The sequence below is a fragment of the Oryctolagus cuniculus genome, chromosome 3 (assembly GCF_964237555.1).
Source record: "Oryctolagus cuniculus chromosome 3, mOryCun1.1, whole genome shotgun sequence".
Taxonomy (NCBI): Eukaryota; Metazoa; Chordata; class Mammalia; order Lagomorpha; family Leporidae; genus Oryctolagus; species Oryctolagus cuniculus.
The window spans coordinates 132,906,858-132,928,074 of record NC_091434.1 but is presented as its reverse complement, the minus strand read 5'-3'; the positions used below and the strand labels follow the sequence as shown (position 1 = coordinate 132,928,074).

Sequence of the window (21,217 nt, the reverse complement as noted above, 5' to 3'; positions counted from 1 at the left end):
CTAAGCATAACATTCAGCATCCCTAGGCATGCAACCAATAGAAATGAGAACATGTTTCCCACTCAAAGGCACAAATGTCTGAGGCATTTCTGCAAGCAAGCATCTAATGTACTGCTCATAATACCCCCAACCTAGAAAAGATTCCAGTGTCCATCAACTTGTGATTGAATAAATGCAATGAGGTTTGTCCTACAATGAAGTGTACTCAGCAATAGAGATGAAACAAGCTTTAGATACATGCTTAATACAGAATATCTTAAAAATCATGATGCTATATGAAAGAAATCAGATACAAATACTACATACTTTATAATTCCATGTAAATAAAATTTTTAGAAAAACATAAAATGGAAACATAAAGCAGATTCATGGTTGCCTGGGAGGGGCTGGAAGTGGGAATAGGAATTAAATGCAAATTGGTAGGAGATAATTTTTAGAGGTAAAAAAAGTGTTCAAAAATTACATAGTGGTGAGATTTACATACTTAAATGAACTTTTACGGAAACTCACTGGTATCTGTATTTAAAATGAATCGATGGAGCTGTGGCATAGTAGGTTAGTCCTCCACCTGAGGTGCCAACATCCCATATGGGCATTGGATTCTAGTCCTTGTTGCTTTTCTTCTGATCCAGCTCTCTGCTATGGCTTGGGAAAGAGTAGAAGATGGCCCAAGCGCTTGGGCCCCTGCACTCATGTGGAAGACCTGGAGGAAGTTCCTAGATCCTATCTTCTGATGGGCACAGCTCCAGCCGTTGCGGCCATTTGGAGAGTGAACCAGTGGAGGGAAGACCTTTCTGTGCGTCTTTCCCTCTCATTGTCTGTAAATTTACCTGTCTATTAAATAAATAAAATCTTTTTAAAAAATAAAATGAATTGATCATATGATGCTTAAATTATACCTCAATAAAGCTTTTGAAAGAAAAAGAAATCAAAGAAATGCTTATAAATGTTAACCAAAGCATTCCTCAATTCAATGTGATAGTCCACTGATGTCATCCAGGCTACTAAGAAGCAGTCAATCCTGATATGAAACATCATCAAATTTTCAAATTGTTTGGTCTCAGGACTCCTTAATACTTCTAAAAACAATCAATGATCCCAAAGGACTTTTCTTTATGTGGCTAATTTCCATCAATATTTATCAGAAATTAAAATGGAGAATCTAAGACTTTTCACTGATTAAATTTAAAACAACAACCATAAGCCAATCATGTTAATAAACAGAATATGTCTTTAACAACAACTGTCATCATAAAAATTAAAAGAAAGAAGAAGGGCAGGAGGAAGGAGGGTGAGAGCATAGGCAGGAGGGATGGCAGGGTGAGAAGTATCACTATGCTCCCAAGTCTGTAAACATGAGATACATGGCATTTGTTCACTTTACATAGATGAGAAAAACTGTGTCCCCAAAGAAATGAAAATGTAGTGAGAACTGTGGCATTTTTTACACATCTTTTTAGTACCTGGCATAATAGCATATACATTCTCATAACTGCTCCTGTATTCAATCTGTTGCAATATCACGTATGTGGACAACTCCACCATCCACTCACAACAGTATGAGAGAGAAAAAGGCAAACAACCTCTTGGTACTGTGAGGAAGGTAGTTCTGATCTGACAGAGCCCAGGAGAGGTTGTGGGGGGTCCCTAGGGGTCCTCAAGCGACCCTTTGAGAAATGTCAGTCTAGACCGTGCTGTGAGACTGGCTGAGCTTCATGGTAGTGAGACTGTGTCATCCCGGCTGTCACTAATGTAGACGCTTTGGGAGCCTTTTGGGGAAACAGGATCAAAACACTTCCTGCATATAGTTTGCAAAGCATTTTGCTTGCTGCATTTTTTTAGAGCTGGTTACAATTTATTTAAATGGGATATAGCTCCTTGCAGAATTTCAAGGACTGCTCATGGTTTATCAGCAAATAGAATAACTAAGACATTACAGTCTATTGTTCAAACGCCAGACTGCTCTACAATGCCATTGTCTCCAGCTTCTATTCTTACTTCTGGTTCAGAAGTTTCTGTCTCACATCCTTCCTAGATTTCCCCATCTCTGTGATTACAAAGGATTTCTCTTAGTTTCTGTATTTGCTTTTAAGACCGTAAAGATGTTCTTAAATTTTTCTAAAATAAAACTAGGCCCTCCCTAGTCTTGAAATAATTGTGCTAATTTTAATATCTGAAAAATAATTATTTACTGATCATGTTAGAATATTTTAATTTTAGTTGAATATTTCTTCTATGCTTTGTAATTAAAGAATAATAATGTGTTCAGTAAATTTATGTCTTACATCCTGAAATGGCTCATGATGCTGAAAACAGGCCAGCTCATTGAAAATATCTTCAAAGGTTTGGCCCTCTTTGTACTTCCCTGGCAACATGATTTAAAACTCAACAAAAATCTGTACATATAAAACTTGACCTCAGAAACCACAGTTTAAGTATTTACCTTATTCAGAAGCAACAGTTTAAGTACTTACCTTATAATATCTCCTTCAAGAGCAATCACTCTCTTAATGATTTTCTGTTCTGGGTTTTTAGGAGACCTAGAATAGTAAGATAAGATTATATAATCAGTTATGTCTCTGTTGATTTAAGTAAGTGACAAGAAATTCTACAACAAAACAGGCTACATTAGAGCCATTACAGAAGGCTTTGCACGAATGACATGTCATCAATCCCACTTAGGTTCCAGTGATACAAAGTTACTATTGAAGGTATTCTCATTGTAAACCTTTAGGATGAAAAAAGCCACACTGAAACTATATACACACACACACACACACACACAAATAGGGAGCTATAGAGTTTTATTATTAAGAAATAAGAGTGGGAGAGACGATATGGGGGGGAAGCCATTGTAATCCATAAGCCGTACTTTGGAAATTTATATTCATTAAATAAATGTTAAAAAAAATAAGGTTTATATTAAATTACTATTGTTATTAAAGATAAGAACTTATAAGAAAGAGGACTCATACATAAAAAAATGACTAGGGGCCGGCGCCGTGGCGCAGTAGGTTAATCCTCCACCTGTGGCACCGGCATCCCATATGGGCTCTGGTTCTAGTCCCAGCTGTTCCTCTTCCAATCCAGCTCTCTGCTATGGCCTGGGAAAGCAGTAGAAGATAGCCCAAGTGCTTGAGCCCCTACACCGATGTGGGAAGACAGGGAAAAAGCTCCTGGCTCCTGGCTTTGGATGGGTGCAGCTCTGGCCATTGCGGCCATTTGGGGAGTGAACCAATGGAAGGAAGAACTTTCTCTCGTCTCTTCCTCTCACTGTAACTCTACCCCTCAAATAAATAAATAAAATTTTTTTAAAAAAGAAAATGACTAGATATTTAAAATGATAATACATTTAAATTTTTATTTCACTTAAAATGAACAGATGAGTTTGATTTAAACTCTCAGGAAAACACTGAAGACAAAATAGTATGTTTTAAAAAAATTTGGAGAATTTTCTTAAACTACATTTAGGTTCAGCTCTTTGGTGATTATGAAATTCTAAATACTAAAACAGAGCTATGACAATGAAAAGAACCTGACAGGTTCTGAAATACTTCTTGCAGACACTGTTTATTTTAAGCTACCTGATTTTTTTTTAACATTTATTTAATGAATATAAATTTCCAAAGTACAGTTGATGGATTACAGTGGCTTCCCCGCCCCCTTAATTTCCCTCCAACCTGCAACCCTCCCATCTCCGCTCCCTCTCCCATTCCATTCACATCAAGATTCATTTTCAATTATCTTTATATACAGAAGATCAGTTTAGCATATATTAAGTAAAGCTTTCAACAGTTTGCACCCACACAGAAACACAAAGTGTAAAATCCTGTTTGAGTACTAGCTATAGCATTAAATCACAATGTACAGCACATTTATGACAGAGATCCTACATGAGGAGTAAGTGCACAGTGACTCCTGTTGTTGACTTAACAAATTGACACTCTCTTGTTTATGGCATCATTAATCACCCAAGGCTCTTGTCATGAGTTGCCAAGCCTAAGGAGGCCTTTTGAGTTCACCGACTCTGATCATATTTAGACAAGGTCCTAGTCAAAGTGGAAGTTCTCTTCTCCCTTCAGAGAAAGGTACCTCCTTCTTTGATGACCTGTTCTTTCCATTGGGATCTCACTCGCAGAGATTTTTTTTTTTTCCAGAGTGTCTTAGCTTTCCATGCCTAAAATACTCTCATGGGCTTTTCAGCCGGATCCGAAAGCCTTAAAGGCTGATTCTGAGGCCAGAGTGCTGTTTAGGAGATCTGCCATTCTATGAGTCTGCTGTGTATCTTGCTTCCCATGTTGGATCGTTTTTTCCCTTTTTAATTCTATAGGTTAGTATTTTCAGACACTAGTCTTGTTTACATGATCCCTTTTACTCTTAGTCCTATCATTATGATCAATTGTGAACTGAAACTGATCACCTAGACTAGTGAGATGGCATTGGTACATGCCACCTTGATGGGATTGAATTGGAATCCCCTGGCACATTTCTAACTCTACCATTTGGGGCAAGTCCGATTGAGCATGTTCCAAACTGTACATCTCCTCCCTCTCTTATTCCCACTCTTATATTTAATAGGGATCACTTTTTAGTTAAGTTTCAACACTTAAGAATAATTGTGTATTAATTACAGAATTCAACCAATAGTATTAAGTAGAATATAGTTAAAAGTTTACTGGAAGAACAATTGTTTACTCTAAATAAACTCTTGCCTCTCCTGGAATACACAGCCTGTGTGGTTCCTTCCCATAATGTAATGGGCTTTACTATGGGGTCAAGAACATATGGACAAGTGATGATACATCACTTCTGATCTGACACTTCCACCTTGGGCTCTTCCTCCTCTCACATCCTGCCAGTCCCTCATTCACTCTCCTCCTTGTTTCTCTTCCCCTCTTTTCCTCTCAGACCCGTCTCCTGGATTACTCCCTCTGTGGGGAGCTAGAATCTCTCCCAGGTAGGAATTAAGGCTTGCTAACAGTCTGGGGAGACCCTCCGAAGCAGATCCTCGACTTAGTTAGGTTTTTATATGCTAGTTCAGGCCAGCAGCTTACTGGCAACCTCATGAAGCACCATGAACCCAACCAACCAGCTGAGTTGCTTCTGGCTTCCTGGACCTGAAGAAATGTGTGAGGTCATAAATGTACTAGATAGCAGGGTAATTTGTAATGCAGCAACAGTAGATCTCTAGTAATATGGCTGATTTCCTGCCTATAGCATTTTAAGTCTTTTGAGTTAACAGACTTGTTTCAAGGACCATCTCATACATCATATAAATGATCATTTAATACATATCTGAAAATTATGGATGGATAAGAATATTTTCAATTCAAGTCACATTTTGAACTGAACTACTTTTTTAAAGGGAATGTAAATGCACAAAATGGAAAAGATCAAATATATTCAAAACATAAACTTCATCAAAGAAAATATGCAGTTTCCATAAGATTTATAATTTACAGGACATTTTACAGAGAAAATGAAATTTTATAAAGTAGTTGCACCTACATGTGACAATAAGTTTTACCATTTTTCACTAACTTAATTATGAGTATGCTTTACTTTAAAATGAAATTGAATCAGAGTTTTGACTGGCCTCTGCCTTCATTAAATTATGTAAACATTACATTTCTATAATTTTATTTTCATTAATATATAGCTATAATTAGAAGGGCTCTGGTTACATGCAATCTAACAGAATTTGGGTCCTCTGTACTGGGCCACTTACAGATATTTTAGAAGATGCCCCCCCACAATTCTGTCTATGAAATTACTGGAAATATGTAAAACAATATGCAGTCTCAGCAGTCACCAAGGAATTGCATCTTAAAACAATGGGATGTTACAACTTCTTTATACCATACTGACAGAGATGTACTAATACAAATAAAATGATGTTGGGCATTGCCTAAAACCTCCATTACAATATGGCGCCTGGCGGATGTTCGAGGGGCATGTCTGCGGCTGCCAGGGTTAAGCTACCGATGGGGACAGGTCTGCTTTGGTTCCGGACACGTGGACAGTGCGTGATCCCTATACTTTACTTAAGGTGCCCCTGTGCGTGGTCCACCCATGCCTGTATGACCTTTTCTCTGACTGGCTCCCCTACTGCACATGTCCTTCGTAAGCTTTATAAGCCTGTACGCTTCCTCAATAAAGCGGTTCCTGCTTCGACAGAACTCACGGGTGCTTGTGGTGTGTTCATCACCCGTCGACCTTACCCTTCCCGTTCGCCTTGTTGGGGAGTGTCTGTACTGGCCCGTGCTGGTCAGGAGCCAGCCTCGGACTTGAGACTCCGACAAAATGCTGCTAAGGGTTTGTTTGCATTCTACATAAACTGTGGGGTTATGTAACATACCTTTCTGCTAGGTAGTCTCAACATTCCATTAATGTGACAATTACACTTCTAGGAAATTATACTAACGAAGTGACTATGAATGTATGTAACATTTTAGCTACATGGACATTTAAGACAGTGTTGTCTATTTTAAAAATAAGAAAAAAACATTTAATAAGAGGAGAGTGGTTAAATAAATGATGGTCTTTCCACATAATAAAATACTTAAGAGTCACAAAAGACGATGTTCTATAAGAATATTTAATGATAGGGAAATATCAACAGAATATGTGGATTGAACACGTAAGTCGGAAAGTACTATTTGTACCTTGACTTCACATCCATAATTTAGAAAGAAAAACGCACATCCAATTTTACTGGGGAGGGTTCAGGAAGAATTTACAATAGAAGGGAAATAAATTCTCTGTCTTAAAAGCTTTCATGGCTAGATTTTAGTCCAGATTATTGGGATGCCTATTATCCAAAGACAACTGTGTGAGTCAGATGATATTACTTGAGAAGAAATGCTACGAAGCAAGGCTTGGACCTGAATTAATAACCAAGTTTCCACCTAATAGTGAGTTGAGGTTAACATTAATGAAATAATATGGAAAGCAATTGCTATTAGCCCTAAAAAAATTTATGCCAACAATCTTTAAGCTTTTCAGATGCTAGAAAAGTATTTTATGTTTAAAATAATCTATTATTTAAGATCAGGAGGCAAAATAGAATATGCAAAGTGAGCTATCTATATAATTAAAGTCTTATGAATTACTACTTCAAACATATCTGTAAATTTTAATGTAGTATTAAACTCATGAATATAATCAAATAATTCAAAAACTTTAAAAAGCTATTACTAACATTAATTCCATTACTACTTAAAATCTATATCTGTATTTTAATCATTAGGCTGTTGAATGCATTACTTTGATGTAAGTAGAAGTACTAACAGAGTTATTACAGATTTACATCATGGAAGTTATTAAATTTCCCTTTGTTTTAAATTTCTTGGCCAGTTACCCATCTTCGAGAAAATGTGAAGAATAAAAAGTGAAGGATTATGCCTTACTTTAGGAACGCAATGTAATACTGCCCAATAAATATTCAAATTTGCATTTAAATTTGTAGTTCTAGCGTTTTTCACAAAAAGCAATGTTTAAACAACATTTATTTCTGGATTGTAAATATTCTGTTCCAGGCTTATGATTGAACTAGGTAAGATTTCTTCAGAGGCCTGGACAGGAAGCCTAGATTTGTGTCTAGACTGCATGAGTCCCAGCAGACCTGCTTGATATAGCAGTGTGTCTCCAGGTAGAAAGTTTGTGAGACAGGAAGCAGAATCGTGTGTGTCGCTCCCCGTCTTCGTGGAGGAACGACACAGGACCCTGCGCTGTTCTTTTGTCTGCTCGGCCCTCCCCGGGTTTGCTGCTGGTTCTTCCCGGGTTGGCTGCTGGTCCTTCCCGGGTTGGCTACCATCCCTTCCACCTCCGTGGAAGGGCGGTTCCCCCTGCCACATTCCCCACTTCCGCGGGGGAGCAGCACACCGCCGGCCGGCTCTCTCGGGGGCTGCACAGGTGTTCCCCTTAGATGTTCCTGGTGCATGTTGTCTCTCTCCTCCTTTATAGTCCTCTTCCACCAATCCCAACTCTGCTACCCACACGCCGAGTACGCTGCCCTCCTCCAATCAGGAGCAGGTCCTGCTGTTTATTAGTTGAACTGGAGGCAGCTGTGTAGAAGCTGTTTCCCTTCTCAGCGCCATATTGTGGGAAAGCAGATGCATAGAATAAGTCTTAATTCCAGTAACTTAGTCTAGTCCGAGTTGCTCCCAGTTGCTCCCCACAGTGTGTAGCCATGATATGATTTCCATATTTTTCTTTTGAATTTTGTTCCATATTTTCATGTAAATATTGTCATTTTTATCCTGTGACAAGCCAGATGGAGCAATGCATTAAGTCTCATAAACTCTAACTGATTTCGTGTTATTTTGTGTTCCCAAGGGTCACAATTTTGACCCTTCTGTGGCACTGGGAGGGTACTTTGGGGTACTCAAAGGAGGCCCTTTGAGCCTTGCGGGGATGGAGAGATCAGCGCATGTCCCATTCTCTCTGTTCTTGACCCCACCCCAACACTGATGTCACATAAGATACCTTAAGTGTCTAGGCACTGCCACTCTTTTCCCACTTTTCCGAAACCTCCCTTTGCAAATTAGGTAGATTTCTATGTTTTATGGTTCAGGACTGGCTCTGATTATCAGAGAATTTATCTCAGGATTAAAAATCACCTTAGCCACAGACTGCTAGAAACATTAAGCCTTCAAAAGTAGCACCACTAGTTGCACTGTATGTAACCCAATGAAGTCTAAATCTTAGCATGTCATCAATGAAGTAAAATTAAAAACCAGTAATTATAGGGTGCCTTACATTAGACAGGCTGTTTTCTCTGTCCAAATGGATGATGATGCATTAAGCCATATAAATATATATCATAGTAATTATTAAAATTTAAAGTTTTGTATTTTTTGTCAGCAAAATACAAAGTAGAATGAAAAGTCCTATATAACTTCATAAAAATCCTACATAACCTTTAAACTCAAGGCAGTTATAAAAATTCATATGGAGCCAGTGCTGTGGCATAGCCACATTGTAGACAATGGGTTAATTGTCTACTTGCTGACCACAAATGCATGGATGGCGGTGAAATGGGAAAGGAGTCTGCTGCTGACTGTTCCAGGTGTATCTGCCGTGAGCTGCCGACTGCAGGCAAGCTTCATAAGCAATCTGTGGGTCATTTTCAGGGAGAGTTTAGGTCAGAGATCCTAACAGGAGGGAAGTTCAAAATGTTTATGGAAAAAGCCAAGTTTATTTTGGCTCATGAATGGTTTGAAATCCACACACAATTTTTTCAAAATATGCATTTCCATACATTTTTGAAGACTGTTGTAGGTCTCAAGATCAAAAATGGGCATGAAGCCAGAAAATCCAATTTGGATGAAGAATATTTTGTTCGATCCCTGCATTGTTTTTATTGTTGTTGTTGATGATGCAGTTTTAAAGTCTTAGCCTGGGAATGGACATTTGGTACAAAAATTAAGATACTCCATGGGATGCCTGCATGGGACTGCCTGAGTCTCAGCTCTGCTTCCAATTCCAGCTTCTTGATAATTTTCACCCGGGAAGGCCTCAGGTGATGGCTCCAGTTTTGGGGCCCTTGCGATCCACTTGACAGAACCAGATGGAGTCCTGAGATCTTGGCTTCATTCTGAATTCTCCCCCAGCTTTTGAGGGAGTGAATCAACAGGTGGGAGATCTCTGCTTAAGTCTGTCTTTCTCTGTGTACGTCTCTCTTTCTCTCTCTGATTTTCAAACAAAAAAAATGAATAAATAAAATAAAGAACTGTGGAGCTGCCTTAGCAAACAGAGATTTCACATAAAAATCTGTTTCCTGTTCCTCTTTAAAAGAAAACAGGGAGATCTGGCAACCCTGGGACTTGGTTCTGGAATGAAAAAACCACTGGAGCTGAGAAGCAGACTGAGGATTTGCCACTGTCCTGTCAGCTTCACAAATGTCTAGTGCCGGAGAGCATGGGAGTTTGGGGGCCTCTAGACAGGGTGTTACAGAATTTCTCCTACCTGCACTGTAACATCACACAGCTAGTAAGAAAACATCTGGAAAAGCTCGGGCACAGGTTCTTTCACAAAGAACATATTCAGTACACTTTAGTCCTAATATTCATGAAGGAGGTCAATTAAGTGGGCGTAAACCATTGTGAACACTCCTATTTTAGACTTACATAGATTGCATTTTTTTTGGGAAAAAAAGCTCTTATACAAATAAAAGGTGCTTTCAGCTTCTGTTGCAACAGAGGACAATGGAAAGAATTGTCAAGATTTAGCCAAGTTTTATGACATTAACTAAAGAAACATCAAACAGTATAATGGTGTTCACACTGAAAAGTCACAGGTTAGTTGTAGATTAGATGAGAATTGCTGCAAAATTGAGACAAAACGAGTAACTTTCAGTGTCAGGTTCTGTGCATTTGCTGCACTATCAGCAGTGGGAACTTCATGCATGCAGTCCCATTTTTTAATGATTCATTTTCTCAACTGAGGACAGTTTTATTAAGTAGGATTGTCAAAACTGTTTATTTAAGTCAGCATTTCAGCTGTATTTTTCCTCTTGCTGACTTCTCTCTGAATCATGGGAATCTTTTAAACAAAGTAAACTACAGACTTTTGTGGAGTTTATAACTCCAGATGTGCTTCCAGAAAATGATACGTGAGTGTGAATATTCAATCTCTAACGATCACTTTCACACTGCTATCTCAGAAGCTGTCCTAATCCAAAGGCCTCATTATCAGCAAAGTGACTTCCAGATGGGGTGACAAGAGCCCAGGCTAATGTTCCAAATTTGTCTTCTGTAGTATTTTAGTTTCTAGAATGGGAAGGGGAAAGCCCAAGAAAGGGATCATCATGTGGGACAGCTGGTTGTGATTGAGTAGAAAACTTCAATGAGAACAGAGAAGAATTTTAAGCACTGGGGAATATGTTGTCTCATTTTGAGGCGTAGTGATGGAATAGCAAATAGCTTCTCTACCTGGTTGTACTCTCAAAGTGTACCCTATCTGAATCAGGCTTCAAAGGCGGTAACAAGAGACTCTTCCAGGGCATCTACGAGCTTGAAGTTAGGTTTCTAAGGCTCTAAGAGTTTTGGCAGCAGGAACAATTTTGTGTTTCAGATTTGTCAACAATCCCTTACTCAAGGAAATGAATTTTAATAGCATTGATGAAACAATAAGGGCATGAGCTTTAAAGAATTAAATGTAAGAACTGTTTCACTATCTATGATTAGCAGAAAATAAATAAGCAACTAGTGACAACTGGTTTATTAATAAATCATTCTTAATTATGTAAAATCAATTAGATGTGTAGTATGACTTTTTTAATTAAAAAAGCTGCAAATGTTTTATAATTGATATCTTTGATTCTAAAAACTCAGTGTATTCATTTAACTGAAAATTATAAGGGCCGGCGCCACGGCTCACTAGGCTAATCCTCTGCCTGCGGCGCCGGCACACCGGGTTCTAGTCCCGGTTGGGGCGCCGGATTCTGTCCCGGTTGCTCCTCTTCCAGGCCAACTCTCTGCTGTGGCCCAGGAAGGCAGTGGAGGATGGCCCAAGTGCACCCGCATGGGAGACCAGGAGAAGCACCTGGCTCCTGGCTTCGGATGGGTGCAGTGCGCTGGCTATAGCGGCCATTTGGGTGGTGAACCAACGGCAAAGGAAGACCTTTCTCTCTGTCTGTCTCTGTCTAACTCTGCCTATCAAAAAAAAAAAAAAAAGAAAGAAAGAAAGAAAATTATAAGGAATTTACTGTATTTACTATAATCATAACAATGAGTTAATATCCACCACTGTTTATGAAATTGGGTATTTCAAAACATAAAACAGTACAATTATTAGACATTAAATAGAATTACATCTCAATGTCTACATAAGTTGTAAGTAATGTATCTGCATAGCAAACAGATGCATCTATAATATGTATATGTACATGTGAGTATTCTACCAAGCAACATGGAATCATGATGTTTAAAGGAACTCCTTTGACCTATAAAGAAACTTCTGATCATGAAAATTACATTCTTTTATTTGTTGTATAAATCTGGGTTTGCAACATATTGAATATGCTTAAAATTTAATGTACCTGTGGAAATAGAGGGGATTAATAATTAACCTAAGTTTTAAATATGATTTTTCTTTTACTATAGATGCCACAGAAGCACCACTACTCTGTTCCCAAAGTTGGATGTGCACTGAGAGGCACTCGGTTTTCCTCTAAGTCAGGTTAGGCTTCAGTCACCTATCCACACTGTGTCACTGAGTGTGCTGTGGAAGAGGCTACCATTTAACACCACAGAATAGTGCAAAATCAACTGGGCTCCAAAGGAATACAACCATCAACGCAGCCTCATAGTCCTAAAGTTCAATTAAGCCAACCAGTTTTAGGCTTTTTAACTTCAATCATATTGAGAAACAGTGTCACATAATTTCGGTAGGCTTGATACCACAAAACACTCCGGAAGAGCAAGCTGTTTATATTTGCTATATCAAGCCATATCTATATCAACCAATATGGTGCAGAGAAAGCAGACCAGCTGAAATGCAAAATAGTAGTGTGCAAGAGCTAAAGCTGGGCCTTTTAGTCGATGCTCATCATGTCTGTAGTATCTGCAGTCACCTGCAGAATGCTTCTAGAAGAATGACAGAAGGGCCAGCTCATCCCTACCACAGCTCACTGTCAGTTTCCCATGATGTTGGTCATACTGTGGGATGCGAAATGCCAAGCCAAAATCAGAGTTCATCTCGGGAAAAGAAGAGAATAAAGGTAGTCTTAACCATTTTACCATGAGTCAACATTTAAATTCTACCCACTTTTATCACCCATAATTAATTTCTAAGCAGGAAAATATCAGAAAAACTGTAGAACCTTTACCATTATCAATATAAAAACAAATCATTTAACTGTGGTGAACTAAGCTTTGGAAAATTGCATTAACTGTTTCCAGCAAGTGTTTGGTATATACAAGTTCATAAGGGCCTATCAGAGCTGTGCACTCCAAACAGTATAACTTTCTGTGGTCACATAAAAATGCCAAGTGTGCACTGTTCCCCAGAGCTTTTGTTCCATGACTTTAGTTACCACATGACATTTTCGGGGTCAGATAGTGATGAATCAGATGGGAATGGGCACATTTTAATGGTTGCCAGCATTGGAGGGCATTGGTGGGGGAGACCCTTACAACTGAGAATGAGTCAGGCCAACACTCTTCTCTAGGGTTTCCCACAAGGACAGGGGTCAACTGAGGAGTAAGGTCCCTTCCTTGATGTTATCCAGCTAAGCTCAAGAATCATTAACAGACTTAATTTGTCTTGAAGTGCCACAGGAATCTGTTAATTTGACCCTAAAATGAAAAGAATAAGATTTTTCTTGCAACAGGAAACTTACATTCAGTTATATATTTTTGCATATCTGATTTCTATTAGAATTTGTGACCATTCTGTCGCTCCCCCTCTTCGTGGAGGAACGACACAGGACCCTGCGCTGTTCTTTCGTCTGCTCGGCCCTCCCCGGGTTTGCTGCTGGTTCTTCCCGGGTTGGCTACTGTCCCTTCCACCTCCGTGGAAGGGCAGTTCCCCCTGGCCACATTCCCCACTTCCGCAGGGGAGCGGCACTCCGCCGGCCGGCTTTCTGGGGGGCTGCACGGGTGTTCCTTCAGCTAGATGTTCCCCTTAGATGTTCCTGGTGCATGCCGTCTCTCTCCTCCTTTATAGTCCTCCTCCGCCAATCCTAACTCGGCTGCCCACACGCCGAGTACGCTGCTCTCCTCCAATCAGTAGCAAGTCCTACAGTTTATTGGTTGAACTGGAGGCAGCTGTGCGGAAGCTGTTTACTTCTCTCCCAGCGCCATATTGTGGGAGAGCAGATGCATAGAATAAGTCTTAATTCCAGTAACTCAGTCTAGTCCGGTTTGCTCCCCACAGATCCCCCTTTCTTTTTATTTTTGGCGTTGATACGCGCCTGTCTTCGGTGTCCCACGGCACACACTCTGCTCTACTTGCTAGAGTTGCCACAGGCTCTTACAAGTCCTATCAATCAGGCAAACCGAATCCGGGTCCTCTCTTCGCCATTGTGTGAGGAGGTTTTTAGGCGCTGATGCGTGCCTGTGTTCGGTGCCCTGCAGCGCATGCTCTGGTCGAGCCTGCAGGGGCTTACAAGCCCTATCAGGCAAACCGAATCCAAGCCTTCTCATTGCCTTTTTGTGGGGAGGCCTTACTGATGTTAATTCGTGCCTGTCTTCGGTGACCTGCGGCGCATAAGCTGCTAGCCGCCCAGGTGCTCATCGCCTCACTAATCGGGCAGACCGAATCCAAGCTCTCACATTGCAGTGTTGTAGGGAGGCCTTTCTATTTCTCTATTTCTCTATCTCCGGGCATTCCTATTTCTCCCATTTTACTTCTATCTTCCAGCATTCCTATTTCTCTTTTACTTCTAAACTTCTGTTTCTCTTATCCCTGCGGCTTTCCGGCTGCGCCTGCCCCGAGGCTGCTTCTCGGCAGCTTTCCGGCTCTGAGCCGCTTCAGCCCGCGCCTCTCTCATCTGCGCAGCTTCCCGGCTTTGCGCGGCTTGGCTTCGCGCGCTCCGCGGTCTCCACGCCCTTCGCGTCTGCACCACGGCCTCGCGCCAGCCCCGTTCCCTATCTATTCACGCCCCGTGCTCTCTCTGCACGCGGCGGCTTCCGCGAGTAACACAGCGTAGCTTATGTGTCCGCCACTAGCATTCAATCTAAGTTCCCCGGGCTAGCCTGGCGAATTCAACCCAGCATACGTCTCCGCCCCACGGTTTGGCTTCCCGTCCTTTGCTCCCCGGGCTAATCAGACGGATCCCAACCAGGCTCACGTTTCAGCTTCTGGTTTCAACTTTTCGCCCCCTATTCCCGGGCTAACTTGAGAATCCCAAAGTGGCTTTCGTGTCCGCCTTGGCCTGCCCCCCGCGGCTTCAATTTCCCTAACACTTTTCTCTACCCGGTATGTTTCCCCAAGCTTTCTTCCAACAATACTCCTCCCTCATTTCTCCTGGCCTCTCCCCACAGTCCGCATCCGAGTCTGTTTGTTCTAGCTTTCACTTTCGCTTTCGACCTTAGAGATTTCTCCCAGCTTCCCCCCGTAGTCCGTATCTGAGTCTATGCCTAGGCTTTCAATAGCTTCTTCCGGCACCTTTCTCGTCCGGCTTTTCCCTAGGCTGTTTGCTAGTCTCTCTCTCCGATATTTTCCCAATTCTTCCCGTTTCTTCCCTCCTAAGTTTCCTATCCGTCCTAGGTTTCCTATCCGAGTCAGGTTTCCTATCCGAGTCACGGCACCATTATGTCGCTCCCCCTCTTCGTGGAGGAACGACACAGGACCCTGCGCTGTTCTTTCGTCTGCTCGGCCCTCCCCGGGTTTGCTGCTGGTTCTTCCCGGGTTGGCTACTGTCCCTTCCACCTCCGTGGAAGGGCAGTTCCCCCTGGCCACATTCCCCACTTCCGCAGGGGAGCGGCACTCCGCCGGCCGGCTTTCTGGGGGGCTGCACGGGTGTTCCTTCAGCTAGATGTTCCCCTTAGATGTTCCTGGTGCATGCCGTCTCTCTCCTGCTTTATAGTCCTCCTCCGCCAATCCTAACTCGGCTGCCCACACGCCGAGTACGCTGCTCTCCTCCAATCAGTAGCAAGTCCTACAGTTTATTGGTTGAACTGGAGGCAGCTGTGCGGAAGCTGTTTACTTCTCTCCCAGCGCCATATTGTGGGAGAGCAGATGCATAGAATAAGTCTTAATTCCAGTAACTCAGTCTAGTCCAGTTTGCTCCCCACACATTCCATTTCTTTATTCCATTGCATATATCTGTGGATTAATGTATTCTCTTCTGACTATAGTGGCATGCATTATTAATGCTTGAACTATGCTGCTGGATTCAACATATTTTAGTTAAATTGAGTTAGGTATGTGTGTAGAGAGAGATGAGATCCCATATAAGCATTGATACTCTTCTAGTTTCTCCAAAATGCTTACTCTCCTGGAGAATGTTGGCAGGGTGAGATGAAAAGAGAAGTGAAATATGAAGTACCCTGACTCATTTCTGCTATAACCTTGTTGAACTTATTAATTTTTAAAATACAATACTACTGCTTTGTGGAAGAGTTCTCAGATAGGCTCCAATAACTATACACAATTTGCTCCTTGTAAATGTCAACTTCATGTCCTCAACAGCAGACTGAACAGTATCAGCAAACAGTCTTCAGACAAAAATACAAGAGACTTGGGATTTTACAAAATCAACTGCAACTGGTCACCCCCGAAAACAGCATTATCATTTATTTGCTCCACTTGAAGTCACTGATATAGCTCTAGTTGCTAAGTTAACAGAAACTTGTACTATGTTTTCATTTTGTTGTTTAAATGGCAATATATGGTTACCATGATTTGTCTATTGATGATTTAAATGAAATAATGCTAAGAGTAACTGTTTTGCTCCTTAACAGTATGCATATGGTTTTAGATCTTTCACTATTACTTTTTCCTCTCTGTTTCATGAATTATATAGAGTTATAGAGAGGGGAAAAGAGTGTGGCATCTGAGATGCTAGAGAGAAGGGCTAAATCTGGAAAAAGGATTTAGTAGCTGAGAGCAGAACCTTTAGGTGAAAAGAGGCGTGTTGAAACTGGCAAACTATTAGGTGATGGGGTTAAAAGGAAATGGGAACATATGATACTATGACTATGTTCCTAAATCTGTGTATATGAAATACATTAAACTTGTGTAACTTAAATAAAATTTTTTAAAAAAGAATCAACCAGTGTGTGCATCATCCGATGAATTGATAATGTGGTATATGTACACAATGAAATATTGTTCAGCTATAAAAAAAGAATGAAAGTCTAAATTTGTGGCAAAATGGACACAACTGGAGGACATCATGTTGCATGAAATAAGCTAAGCTGGACCTAGAAAGACAAACACCACATGTTGTCCCTTATATATGGGAGCTAAAATTAAAAAAAAAAAAAAGAAAGAAATGTCTGTGTGTATCACTATTGCTGGCAATATAGTCTTGTGAAACTGTTTCATACCTCTGTCAAACCAGTGGTTAAGAATGTTATACTAGTAGGGCCAGCACTGTGGTGTGGTGGGTAAAAGTCACTGTCTGCAGTGCCTGCATCCCATATGGGCACTGGTCTGAGTCCCAGCTGCTCCACTTCTGATCCTGCTCCTTGCTATGGCCTGAGAAAGCAGTAGAAGATAGCCCAAGTCCATGCACCCCTTGCACCCACGTGGGGAGACGTGGAAGAGGTACCTGGATCCTGGCTTTGGATCGGCCCAGCTCTGGCTGTTGTGGCCATTTGGGGAGTGAACCAGCGGATGGAAGAATTCTCATTCTCACTCTCTTTGCCTCTGCCTCTCTTGAACTCTCTGCCTTTTCAATAAATAAATAAATTTTTAAAAAGAATGTTATACTAGTATAGTTTTAATCATCTGTGATTACTTTAAAATTTACTATATATTGGTGAAATGGTCATTTTTACATTCAATTATTGCTTATAACAGTGTCTGTATTCCCACTTAACTAGTGTCTTCTTGCTTTGTACTAGCTAAATTTCTTATTCAGCGAAGTATTAAGCCTTTTTACTGTAATGTAATTTTAAAATATGTTATCACAAAAGCAAAAAACAAAGAAAGGGAGAAGGAAGGTGGGTGGGAGGGAAAAAGGGGGAAGGAGAGAGGAAGGGAATAGTATTATGTTCTTAGAATTGTATCTACATGTACAATTTGGCACATGCTCAATCGGACTTACCCCTAATGGTAGAGCTAGAAATGTGCCAGAGGATTCCAATTTAATCCCATCAAGGTGGCATGTCCAATGCCATCTCTTAGTTAAAGTGATCAGTTTCAGTTCATAATTGATCATAATGATAGGACTCAGCATCAAAGGGATCACATAAACAAGACTAGTGTCTGCTAATACTAACTGATAGAATTAAAAAGAGAGAGAACGATCCAATATGGCAAGCAAGTTACACAGCAGACTCATAGAGTGGTAGATGTCCTAAACAGCACTCTGGCCTCAGAATCAGACTTTAAGGCATTCTGATCCAGCCCATGAAAACATTTCAGGCATGGAAAGCCAAGACACTGTGATTTAAAAAAAAAAAATGACCTAAATGAAAGATCTCTGTGAGTGAGATCCCAGTGCAAAGAACGGGCCATCAAAGAAGGAGGTACCTTTCTCTGAAGGGAGGAGAGAACTTCCACTTTGACTATGGCCATGTCTAAATAAGATCAGAGTTGGTGAACTCAAAAGGCTTCCATAACCTTGGCAGCTCATGACAAGAGCCTCGGGTGATTACTGACGTCATAAACAAGAGTGTCAATTGTTAAGTCAACAACAGGAGTCACTGTGCACTTACTCCCCATGTAGGATCTCTGTCCTTAATATGTTGTACTATCTTAATTAATGGTAAAACTACTACTAAAACAGTGCTGTATACTTTGTGTGTCTGTGTGAGTGCAAACTGTTGAAATCTTAGTATATACTAAGTAGATCTTCTGTATATAAAGAGAATTGAAAAATGAATCTTGATGAAGAATGGGATGGGAGAGGGAGTGGGAGATGAGATGGTTGCAGGTGGGAGAGAGGTTATGGGGGGGAAAAACCGCTATAATCCAAAAGTTTTACTTTGGAAATTTATATTTATTATATAAAAGTTTAAAAAATCATAAGAAAAGAATTTTATCTACAAACCACATTGAATCTGTTAAAAACTAATTAAAAATTAAAATAAAACATTTAAAAAAATAGAGAGAAATGGGAGAGACCATAAAGGAGTTAGGGGGAACAAGAGAAGAAATTCGGGAGAGCATTATTTCCAAAGAACAACAGAAGTTATGTCATTAGAGTAAAGCAAGCCAGCCAAAGTACAGAACCGTGACTAGAGAAACAAACTGCTAGGTGAGCAAAAAGATACCATGGGGCCCAGGGTGTCGGGAGAAGGAGCCAAGAAGCACAGCTGTCTCCTTAGAGGGAAGAGGCCTTCGCTGTTGCTCTATTTGAGTTCTAGCCACCTAACAGGGCCTCTAATTAGAGAAAGTATGGCTAGCATGTTGTTCTTATTCACAATCTTTTGTCCTGCTAGGTTACCCAGGAAAAGCTTATTCCAGGATATTTTGGAGGTCAAAAAAAATCAAGAATTGTGGGGCAGAGGTGGATGTGAGGAGATGTTGGGCAAAGGGCTTCAAGTTTCAGTTACACAGTAGTTCTGTATGTGCCAATTTTCAGTGATAATGTATTATACACTTGAAAATTGATACAACAGTGGATCTTAAATATTCTCATTATACACATCCCTCAAAAAGATAAGCATATGAGGAGATAGATATGTAGGTTAGCTTGATTCACTCATTTCACAGTGAATACATGTATCAAATTCTTGCATGATCCATCATAAATAGATATAATTATTTGTAAATTATTCTTTAATAAAACTGAGAAAAATATTTTCACTTGCTAGTGTTCTAGATAGAGGCTACCTGAACAAACCCTTCCCAAAAGTCACAATCGCATCTCATATGGTGACACATTCTTTCACATGCTAAAGGTTCTATCTTCCCACACTTAGCTGACTGTAAAGTCAGAATTAACTATGAAATGTGTTCAGGTTTATTTATGTTTTTCATAAAAATTTTCAGTATGATGAGGCTACAATTTTTCAGATTTATTCTTTTCTATCATTCTTCTGTGTACACATACCACAGCTTCTTTTTTATAGGCCATAAAATTGTATTCCAAATAATTGGGTACCCATTTGGAATGGAAACAAATAATGTTGGTTTGAATGGCTGTTCCTTACAGGAAGCTGCTTTGATTCTAGCTTGAACGACATTGATTAATGTGGGAAGGCTTGCTTGCTTTGCTGAGTGTTGGTTCTCTAATTCTGTACACACACAAAATGGACTCTAATCTCTACTGCTGTCATGTTGATGCTCTTCCTGAGTTGTACATTTCACAGGCTCTGAAACCACTCTACAGCTCAAACATGATCAACAGCTTTCCTCAAAAACAGAACAGCAGTGGGAGATTATTTAGTCAAAATGGGAGCAAACCCTCATCATTGTGTGTGGATGAAATTCACAGGGGGCCTGATTTCCATATGGTTCCCACAGCTGAAGCCTAATGAGTCTCTCCCAGACACAGGTATAAGAACCATTTGTAATCCTCAAATACATCTACAATGGACTAAAACAAGGCTGAATAGAATTAAGGGAAAGAGTCTCCAACTGGTCTTACATGCCCGTGGGTTAAATGTATGAAGGAGGCTTTGATTTAAATAAAAGCAGATTCTCAGAACCATATGCTCACCACCCACCATTCTTCATCTGATTGGTAGAAACTTATGGGTTTCATTTCTCTGTTGCATGGGAGTTTTGCCAAGAGAGATGAGCACAAACATCAGTGATCAAGGAAGATCTCCAGCATAAAATATGCTTGCAGGGGTCTAATCCACATTAGAGTGGCTTTATAGGTAATGGAACCACGTTTTAGAACAACACATGGAGAGATGTTTTAATTTATATAACATTATTAAACTCTATTTAAAACTTCTAAACAGCCTAACCCTACACCCTAAAATAAAACGCTTTTCTGAAAAAAATAATAAAAATCAAGTAAATGCTTCTCACAAAAATCCTCTGATTCAGCTTTATTTGAAAATGGAGAGCCCTAAAGCACTACTGATGCATACCGTGACTCTCCCACCCTTTATCAGTTCTTTCTCACCACTGCCATCTGTTTGCCTTGCTTTTTCCAGCACAATGCCCATCCCTCCAGGCTGTTCCCTGGCACTCAGATACCTCCTTCTAATTCATTTCAGAACAACCCAAGATATATTCCAGGTCTTCTTCAAATGTTCTCCAATATTTCCTTCAGCACCACCTCTTGTACATTTTGGACACTTATCCTTCTCAAATATTATTTGTCAATCAGATAATATGCCAATTTGCTTTTATCTCTCTATTTTCAACAAAATTATTTTCTGTTACATTGTTTTATATTACACATAGGAGAAAATTTTCTGAACATTCTGTTATTTACAATTCCATAAATTGTTATAACTCCAGGCTTTCAAGGTTGAAATGCAATATTCAGAAGAGTTCTATGATGAAGAGGTAGCTAATTTAAATGTTGTAAGGAAGATCACATTTCTATTAGATCAAAGTCTATCTACTTATACTGATCTAATCACACAATTGATATCCTACTGTAAAATTATTAGAGATTTTAAACAAATACTTA

At 40.1% G+C, this 21,217-nt stretch overlaps 1 protein-coding gene across 5 annotated transcripts in view; it reads right to left on the bottom strand.

Annotated features, from left to right (window-relative positions):
• IMMP2L (inner mitochondrial membrane peptidase subunit 2) overlaps positions 1-21,217 on the bottom strand; it is a 1,099,135-nt gene that overhangs the window by 371,428 nt on the left and 706,490 nt on the right. For 4 of the 5 annotated variants that reach the window (XM_008258376.3, XM_008258379.3, XM_008258377.4 and 1 more), the window contains one exon: positions 2,475-2,540. The exons of the other annotated variant lie outside the window; for it this stretch is intronic. In XM_008258376.3, coding sequence (XP_008256598.1) covers positions 2,475-2,540 — 66 coding nt within the window. The remainder of the gene's footprint in view (positions 1-2,474; positions 2,541-21,217) is intronic. 5 annotated transcript variants of the gene reach the window in all.